The sequence below is a fragment of the Lonchura striata genome, chromosome 1, assembly GCF_050655825.1.
Source record: "Lonchura striata isolate lonStrDom1 chromosome 1, ASM5065582v1, whole genome shotgun sequence".
NCBI classification, from domain to species: domain Eukaryota; kingdom Metazoa; phylum Chordata; class Aves; order Passeriformes; family Estrildidae; genus Lonchura; species Lonchura striata.
The window spans coordinates 20,711,070-20,720,229 of record NC_140703.1 but is presented as its reverse complement, the minus strand read 5'-3'; the positions used below and the strand labels follow the sequence as shown (position 1 = coordinate 20,720,229).

Here is a 9,160-nt window from a genome sequence, read left to right as displayed (position 1 = left end):
CCATTTGGTGGTACAAGGGATGCAAATAGCAGCCTTACCCACAGATCTGGAAGCCGCCCTAGGGAAAACAAATTAGGTACCAAGAATAATGACACTGGGAGAAGAAATTCCTCACAGCAGGGTGGCTGAGGCTCTGGCAAAGTTCAAAGGACAAATAAAGGGAAAAGAAAAAAAGTACAGTTTACCAGGAAATTCCAGATGTAGACTAGAATGGGGAAAATTAATGAAAGGGGAATATAATGTTTTTTTCCAATAAAGAAATCCTGAGAGTCAGTAGGGGTAGAAACTAGGGCACGAATTAATGGGTTAATATCGAAGGTGGGGGATTGTTATGTGTAGTAAACATAATTTGTGCCATTCCTTGTATAAAATATGTAATATTGGATACTTTGTTAACAGCAGGGAAAAGGAACAGTGCACAGAGGAGGGAGAGAAGGGGAACAGAACGGAGCAGCAGGGTAGGGACAGGACAGGAAAGACGCGGGTTTGGGGAGGAGACGAAAATGGGGGAGATGGGTTTTTGTCACACATTGCAGCAGCAGCGACATGGATCAGGGCTTTTTTGGGGGGTTTTTTGTTTTGTTGGGGTGTTTGGTTTTTTTTGTTTGTTGGTTTTTTGGTTTTTTGGGTTTTTTTTATTTATTTATTTTTTATTTAGGAAAAGGGTAATAAAAATAAACCAGGTCTGACATAAATGTCTTTAAAAGCCATTAAAACTTTTTAAACCCAAGAAAACTGTCCTGTATTCTATTCATACTGGTTTTGGTATCATGAAATCAAGCAGGCTCTCCAAGAAACAGTAAATCATGGTGACTAAACCTCTGTCTCCTGGTTCTTTGCATTACATCCCAGTGTAGGAAGCTCTGCAGCCATTTTTTCCCATCCTGTATTAGAGAGAGCATGGATATTAAGGGCACACACAGGCACAAAAAGTCTTTCTGGTTCTTCAAAAATACAAAAATGCCTGCAATAAAAATTACATAATTGTAATAACATTACATATTCTCCCTCAATCTGTTCAAGAAAAGGCAAATTGAAGCTTTCATGTCCCACTGAGAGACATTGAATCAAATCTTCCCCGAGTTTGAACCCAGTAATAAAATACGGATTTTTTTGACCAAGTAGGTCTATATGAGAACAGCTCAGGAGGCTCTCACAGCTCACAGTGATGAGGACGGAACACAGAAAAATGTTAAAGGTGAAGTGTTAGTCCCCTGAATTAATGCCCTGATGGAGCCAAATTTTTTTGCAAAGAGACATAACAGTTTCTTCCCCTTGTTTCCAAGTGTCTGAGTCATCCTGTAATTCATAATCTCCACTAGTGCAGATCAATCTGACATGGGTAAGTAACATATCCGGCTCCTGTGCTCCAAGCCACATGTCTCCAATGTAAATGGAAGTCAGGAATACAGAAACAGCTGCGGAAGAAAGAGGAGAGAAAAATCAGAACAGATATGTTTCTATTTCCCCACAGGATTACCAAGCCAAGCTGCTTGGTACCTCCAGGACTATGCTTTAAAAGAGTCCCCTAACTTTTCCTAGCTGGAAAATCTGGAGTGGCTTTGTGCATGCAAAGCCAATGATCCTACTCACAAGAAGGAACAAACCTGTTTCCTGTTAAATAAAGCAGCTGGAAATCTGACATGTCAGATGCTCCCACTGACCAGTAATAGGGAACAGCATCCAGGCCCACGTGAAGCTGGGTTTTTGCAAACTATTCCCCCTCTTGGATTTATATATCTTTTACACCTTTTATTCCATTTTAATCCCCGAAAGGGAAGTTTCTTAGAGGGAGTGTTGTAGTGTCAGAAAACCTCACAGTGTGACCATGCTCTGTGCTGCCCACCCTTGCCCCCATCCTGCCAAAGACACAGCTTCTGCTTTGGGAAGCCACAAGCCTGGGTGGATATGGGAGAGCTGATTTAATGGATTTTAAAAGCCATGGAATCTCCTAGTTTCCCCCACCACTGCCTCGTAACATGAGTGATAAGAACAAGACAAGTCACCTGTCTTGTCCGCATCCTCTTCCACTATTGCTGATAGACAAAGAGATTTCACAAGCTCATGGAAGCTGCTGGTCAAGCCCTGCTCTTCCATCAGCTGCAGCATGATGGAACTGAGCCCACCGAGCTGCCTGGAGAGCCCAGCTGAGGTGCTGCTCTCCTGGCAAAGCCGGGTGTAAAGCTTGAAGAGGCTGTTCCTCAGTGCCTCATCCCTGAGCATCTCGCGCACAGCCGCCGGGTGTGGTAGGACACAGTTCCGCAGCCACCTCAGCACTGGTGACACATCCTGCTCCCTCAGGGAACTCTGCCCAGTCAGGGACCTCACCAGCCACTTAGTGACAACGTGAATGGATGCACAGGTGACAGCCACTGCCTCACCCCCCCGTTCACCAGCTCTGAGGGTCTCCCCTCCCTGTGTGGAGGGTGGTACTGGAAAAACAGGGTCCCAGTGGGCAAATATGGAATTCAGATGTTCTCTGCATTTCTCCAGCTCAGACACTTCCACGTCTGCAGCAGTGTCATCTTCTTCCCTCCCATTCTTTTTCCGAGTGTGATGATACACACAAGATGAGGCTTGATGTTTGTTCTTGTCTTTAATATTTTCTGTAAGAAGATAACCACCATCAAAACAAACATCAGATACTCCAAAGGATTTTCCTAGAACAAAATTGTGCAAGCAAGGTGCTCTCCTGTGTAGATTCAGTTGTTAAAATGGCAAGTTCCAGCCTTGTTTAGTAGCTTCATGGAGCCTGCACTGTTCAAAGGGGCTCCGGGAGCTCCCAGGGATACCAGGCTGGAACCTTGTTCCAAACTGGACCGCTCAGCCTGGGGATGAGAGAAACTCCTGAAGCCTGGAGCAACACAATCCACACATGCACTAAGTTACATCACTCCACAAACCCTCTTCACATCTTTCTGAGGAGTTTTAAAGGGCGAAAAAACTTTAGAAAAGCTAAAGCTTTTACAGAATCCCTAAATACATGACACTTTCTTAACTGATGCAGAACATTTAAACAAACCTACAGAAGCTTTAATGTGCACCAAAAGCAGCTGCTGCTGCAGGAAACCAGCGCTGTTTTAAGACCTCCCACTCCCAAGTTCCTTGCACTTTTTGTTCACAAAGAGAACAAGAGAAGTCACACAAGTCCTGGGTTTTTTTCCTTTCTTTAAAACTGGTGACAACAAGAGACACCAACTATTAACTTTTGCCTGCTTTACTTATTGTTTTTACTTAAACATCTCTTTCAGATCCCCATTCACAGCTTTGAGCACAAAGCCTCCAGGCACTGCTTCTTCTCTTAAGATTCATTAAAAATACCCTTTTTCGAAGCCTGACTCAAGATTTGCCACTAAGTTTCATTTGAAAGCTTTTTCCCTTCATAAACATTGTTTCTCCAAAGCTTCCAAATTGTGTTAAGGTTCAAAGTCACCACAAGGAAGATCTGAATAATGCCTTTCTATTTCCTTTCCTCCTCCCTCAAGGTCCATCAGTCTGACAGCAGGTATTAGTACTACTTCCAGAGAAGTTTGCCTCATTTGAACTGCTGGCCTGCAACAGCTGCAACAAAATACACCTTCCTTGAAGTATTTCAGCACTTACTGAGCAATTCTTTCTTTTGGTCCTTCTGAGCCAGGGCCTGCAGGTCCTCCTGCAGCTGCAGGTCTTGGCTGACAAGGCTCCACTTGTGTAGCAGCAGCAGCAGCTCCCTGCTGGAGAGGATGCTGTCGTTGACCGTGAAACGCCTCCTCTCCCTAAAAGCCTCCACAACAACAGCACGGTATTCCAGCACAGAGCTGAGGGTGCTGAACAACTCACTCAGCTTGGCCAGATCTCCATTAGTCCTGGTAAAGGAAAACACAAGTGCCATGCATGCAAATCCATCACTACAGCTCTTAATCCCTAGTGTCAGAATGGCCAGGAATTAGGGACAAAGGACTTGACAGCAACTGTGCATCACATTTTACTTTATTCCCAATGTATTCAGACACCTAAATCCTCCTGTCAAAGAAATCCCATCCAAATTCACTACTCAACACACAAACTAAAGGTGAAAAAAGCCATCCATCTAGCAGAGATAAAGAAAGCCTCCTGGCCTTAATAACGTTCAAACTGGACAGATGATGAAATGCAAACCAACTAAAAAAAAAAAAACAAAACAAAAGGACTTACCGAATATGTTTGGTTAATGTGACCAAAACACACAAAAATTCATTTACAAGCTGAATAGGAAGAAGTTTCCTATTCTCCTGGGATTGATTCTTGTCTTCTCTCTTGTCTCCTAAATTTGTTAGCCATAGAGTATGGAGTAAAGAAATAATTTTATTTATCACCTTGTTCTCCAGAAACCTGAAAAACAAAACAAAATGAAAAACAAAACAAAACAATAAAGAAAATAAAAGAAAAATAAAAGGAAAAAAGAAAACTACATTTGAAAGGCAGATCCTCACCAGCAGCTGGTCCATCTCCTAGAGGAGACCATATTCGAGTGCACTTTTGGTGCACTTGCCTGAACCTGTCAGGGCACTCTATGTTAGCAGAAGAGATTTTTTGTGACGGAGAGGCAAGGGGAAGATAAATGTTCTAAACAGCTCAAATCCATTACTGTGCCAGTTCCTGTGCAACAGGTCCTGTGACAGGATGGGAACTGAGAGTGCTTGAAATTTAAAAGGTAAAGACACCAGCACAAGGTGTCATTTTGCTTTTTCAAGGAAGTGATTTCAAAATCACAAAGCCTCCCCACCATCATCCCTTGTAACACAACCTGAAAGCATCTTGATTCTGTTTTCAAAAACACAAGAGACACCTTAGAGTTCCGCAAGTTCTGCCAGGGCAGCCCTCGGTGCCCCTGTCTCCATGTCTGTCACCCTTGCTTTCATCCTCAGCCACAGGATTCTACTGTGGACAGAAAAATTGTTCCCATTTCTCCTGTACTTCTCTGGTTACCTTTTCTCTAAGCTGTGCAGAACCCACGTGAGGAGGCTGTGATCCTGTATCAGCTCAAAGGCAGCTCTGGTGACACAGGCAGCACTTTGTAATATCTCCAGAATACAACTCTGAAACAGAAAATGCAACTTGTTCTTTTACACCCAAGATCTAATTATCTAATTTAAAATCAGCAATTTGGCTGGTATCTGATCAACTTCCAGGTAAAATGAACACCACCTGTTCTCAGGAGCTCCAGAGAAGGAAAGACATTCTCCCTTCAACGCTTCATACTACCGGTGCTGCTCTTACAAGAAGTATTCAGGTAGCAAGACAATTTTCTCTTTTTGTCCAAGGTTTTGATACTTGAAATACTCAGGGTGGATGTTCCCAAACCTGAGAGCTCCTGGCATGTGAGTTTCCCTCCTGCTGAAGCACTATTCAGGTAACAAATGTGCTGGCTGGGGAATAGAGACCCCAAAAAGAAAAGGCCCTGATTGCAGAAGCAAAACCACAGCACCCATGTGAGGCTCCATGATGGCAGGAACCTGTTCTGGTTTCAGGGGATAAAGATGGGACTGGTTTAGACACAAGCAATTATTTCCCCCCACACACATACACAAAACCAACAAGTTACAGATTTTCAAGCGGACCAAGGCAGAGTCAGCTGTTTCTTTCTGTTTGGTACTTGAGATCTCAAAGCCATGCAAGCTTCTGTGGTTTGGGGTTTTTTGGAACTTTCTTTTCAAATTCTTACCTGGGAGTCCTCATCACACAAAGGACTGTTGAAAAAGGAAAGAATGATCTGGAAAATCCTCTGGTAGTCATAAAGCTCATAGCAATGTTTGTCACGCAGCCCTTCCCCAAGAAATCTGAGGATCCACTCACGCTCTGTTTTGTACTGGAAGCCACAAAGAAAAATACCACTATCAGACATGTAGATATTTCCAAAGAATAACTGCTCCTAAGAGCACAAAACCCTGGTTCCCTCTGAGTGCCAGCTCAGGACTTGTCACAGCTTGTTCTGGACTTCTCCATATCCACTCCTATCAAATGTAACCACTAACAGCCACTGGGAACAGTCAGTCTGCAGCCCAAACATGCACTGGAAATGGAATTTTAGAAGTTGCTGTTTCTAAAATACTTCAGTTGAACTCAAAGTTACTAATCTAAACTCAAATAGGAATTGTAGCTAGCCAGGGCAGAATATTCTGTTTCTTGTGCTCACAGAGCATACACAGCACAACTCATTGTGCATTAGTATTAAGAAAACAACAAAAACCCCATGGAAATAACATTTTTAATTCCAATATGAAACATATGAAAGATGCTTCTAATTAACTACCTATGGGAGAATGAGGTTTCATTGTATTTTTACAGCTGTTTTCAATATGTTCCTGAAGAATTACTGGATACCTAAAATGAGACTCTTACCTCAAAATCAAAACTGTAGAAAAGCTGGAAAAAACCCGGTACCTTCCTCAGGTCCAAATACTGGTGTGACAAAAGGAATCTGTTTACCTTTATGTACATGTGCTCCTCTGTAAAGAGAAAAAGCTGGCATTGTGGAGGAGGAGAATGCTCCCAATCCACAAGCACGGATGACCATTCATGGAAACTGTGGTGAATGTGCAGTGCTCCAAGCTGGGAGAACAGCCCAGCAACTGCAGAAGGCTTTTGCTCTGAAGCTCATTCTAATTGCTGCCCACCCTCCCCTTCTCTTGCCCAGGAGGAAAGGCTCAGTCAAGAGTGCATGAGCACAGAGCAGGTGAGGAGAGCAACACTCCCCAGGGCTCTGTTTTTCATCCCAGCAGTGACACACACAGCAAGTTCCAGTACCTGGCTTCAGGATTTGCTTTGCCACACGAGCAGTGTAGAGTGTCAGGGAGAAGGTGAACCTGAGGTTTGGCTGTCTGATTCCGTTCTGCACGGCATCCAAGAGATACAGCAACTGCAAGAGCCCAGGAAGAGAAGCTGGAAGCACAGCCCAAATGAATGCAGCAGAAGCACAAAGAAATCTATCAGCTTCCAGGATATTTCATGGGCCAAACAGATCAAGTACCAATTCCATCAGGATTTCCATTCCTACATACAAAATTCCGAAGAATTTCTAAAATGTATTTTCCCTTTTCTCTGTCCATTAGTTATAACAGGAGGGAACACAAAGCAGTAGAGGAGAAACAATGGGAGAGAGGATAAAAAGCTTCTTTTAGCTGTCTCACCACAGGCATGTAGGTGGATGAGCAAGGCAACATCTCTTCCACACATGTCCATGACCTACAAGGTCTCACCTGCCAAACTAGCAATGGCTTACCTGGCTCTTCTCTTGAAAGCGAGCCCCTTCCAGATGGGAACGGAAGGAAGCCAGGACAAAATACGCAGCCGCTCTCATGTTGGAGTCGTAGCTGCTCAGGGCAGCCACTGTGAGACCCAGGGCATTGACTTCCACAAACTTGTGACATGCCACCACACACTCTGTGAGGGGATGGGGCAAGAGAAACAAAAAACAGCCAGTACTTTAGCACTGACACACCCCAGTATGTGTAACAGCACCATAATCCTTAACATTTCTGTCATGACCATCCATTTCTGGCTCTAGCCCCACAAATTATGACCTCAGTGCACAAAGGCTCCTCCAGCTGACAAAGGGCTTCAGCAATTCACTTGGAACATGAATTCTTTACCTGAGCTGAAATTTATGGGGCTGTTCTCATTTATGTGAGAAAGAGGTGATCCTGCCCACCAGGCCATGCAAAGTTAGGGGTAAATTCTGTAAAGTCATCTTTGTATCTCACTGTTTCAGAGAAGTTGAGTACAAAGAACAACAAGAGGGAAAATTTATATCTCCAGAGCATTGCAGGGTGCCTGAAAGACCAGCACTAAAAAGCTCCTGTAACAGAAAGGATGGAAGAATAACCCAAATAGCCCATAAACCACAGCAGTTGTCCCTGTGCAGGCACAAGTGACTCTTGTGGTAAGGCCTGCTCTGAGCCAAGTACTCAGCTGTACCCCTGCGCTCTACTAGGTAAAACAAAATCCAGCAATGACCAGAAATCAGACCAAGAAAAAACAGGAAACATACCCTTCAATGGTAGCATTTAGCTTTCACATAATTTTGTCATCAAGATTTGGAGTTTCTCCTTTAAGGGCTTGTATTCTATGTGTTTTGAAGGGTTGCTGCCATTTCCACTCACTAATGGCTAGAAATGACTTGCTGTGAACCTTCTACCTTATCTCCAAGAATGGAGCACAATGGCACCTCAGTGGTATTTTACCAGTTACAAATGTACCATAAGTTTAGCAATAATATTGATGTATTTTCTTGTCATTCACAGTGAAGGTCAAGAGGAAGTTTCTAGAAACAAATATTCCTATTTAAGAAGGGGCTGCAATCTTACTGCTAAGTACCTATATTTGGTCCACTGATTTCCTCCCCTATCACTGCCCACACAGACTAGTATGTGTGTAAATATGTACATATATGCACACACGTGTATATATCTATGTATGCATGTACATATAAAACTATGTTTAAAAATCACAGATTATTTCTGTCCCTGTAACAGCACCTGGACTATTTATCTCATTTTTTTGTCAACTACTAAAGAGCTACTAAAACTCAGTTTCACGCTTGGCAGTTTCTTACTGCCAGCTTTGCTGGTTATGGGCCAGGTAAAGCAGGGTCTCCACTTCACCACCAGCCACTGGCATTTGTCCCTGGGCCACCACTCTGCTCTCCTTCAGGCTGCAGCTCTGGGGAACTGCTGATGCACAGTAACCATTCACACTGTGGCAGAGTGCTACAGAATGACATCCAAAGTTCTCACTTCAGCAGTGCACAGTGGAAAACTTTCCTTCACTGAAAACATGCAGTGGGAATATTTTCCATCCTGCTGCCCCTGGAGAATGTGTTCAATAACTGACATAAAATAACAAGTTCTTATTAGAAAAGCACCCCAATTTAATTCTATGTCTGACATACATTTAAAGGACCTTGAGAACCAGGATGGAAAAGCTTTCCATAAGATGCTTATCAGAGCTAAAGATAGAACTTGCTATCCATCTACCCAACCCCATACTTACTTTTTCCTCAGCAAGCACTAAATACTGTGCAATAAGTCCATGTTTAGGTATTCTGATGGCACTTTGCAGCCAGGACAAAGAGCAATAAATAAAGAACTGGGAATTCCAAGAGCAGCTGACATGGTTTACAAGCACCATGGGACTGAGACTC

The 9,160-nt window shown here is 43.4% G+C and overlaps 1 protein-coding gene across 4 annotated transcripts in view; it reads right to left on the bottom strand.

Moving 5' to 3' along the window:
• Positions 1–805: 805 nt before the first annotated feature.
• URB1 (URB1 ribosome biogenesis factor) overlaps positions 806–9,160 on the bottom strand; it is a 44,684-nt gene continuing 36,329 nt past the window's right edge. For 3 of the 4 annotated variants that reach the window (XM_021548579.4, XM_085571508.1, XM_021548581.4), the window contains 9 exons: positions 7,241–7,401; positions 6,766–6,877; positions 6,361–6,467; positions 5,684–5,827; positions 4,948–5,057; positions 4,174–4,350; positions 3,604–3,845; positions 2,007–2,606; positions 806–1,418 (listed from right to left, as the gene is read on the bottom strand). In XM_021548579.4, coding sequence (XP_021404254.3) covers positions 1,207–1,418; positions 2,007–2,606; positions 3,604–3,845; positions 4,174–4,350; positions 4,948–5,057; positions 5,684–5,827; positions 6,361–6,467; positions 6,766–6,877; positions 7,241–7,401 — 1,865 coding nt within the window. In that variant the 3' untranslated portion in view covers positions 806–1,206. Of the gene's footprint in view, positions 1,419–2,006; positions 2,607–2,808; positions 2,829–3,603; positions 3,846–4,173; positions 4,351–4,947; positions 5,058–5,683; positions 5,828–6,360; positions 6,468–6,765; positions 6,878–7,240; positions 7,402–9,160 lie in introns of those variants that run through there. The other variant, XM_085571516.1, reaches the window with a different exon arrangement.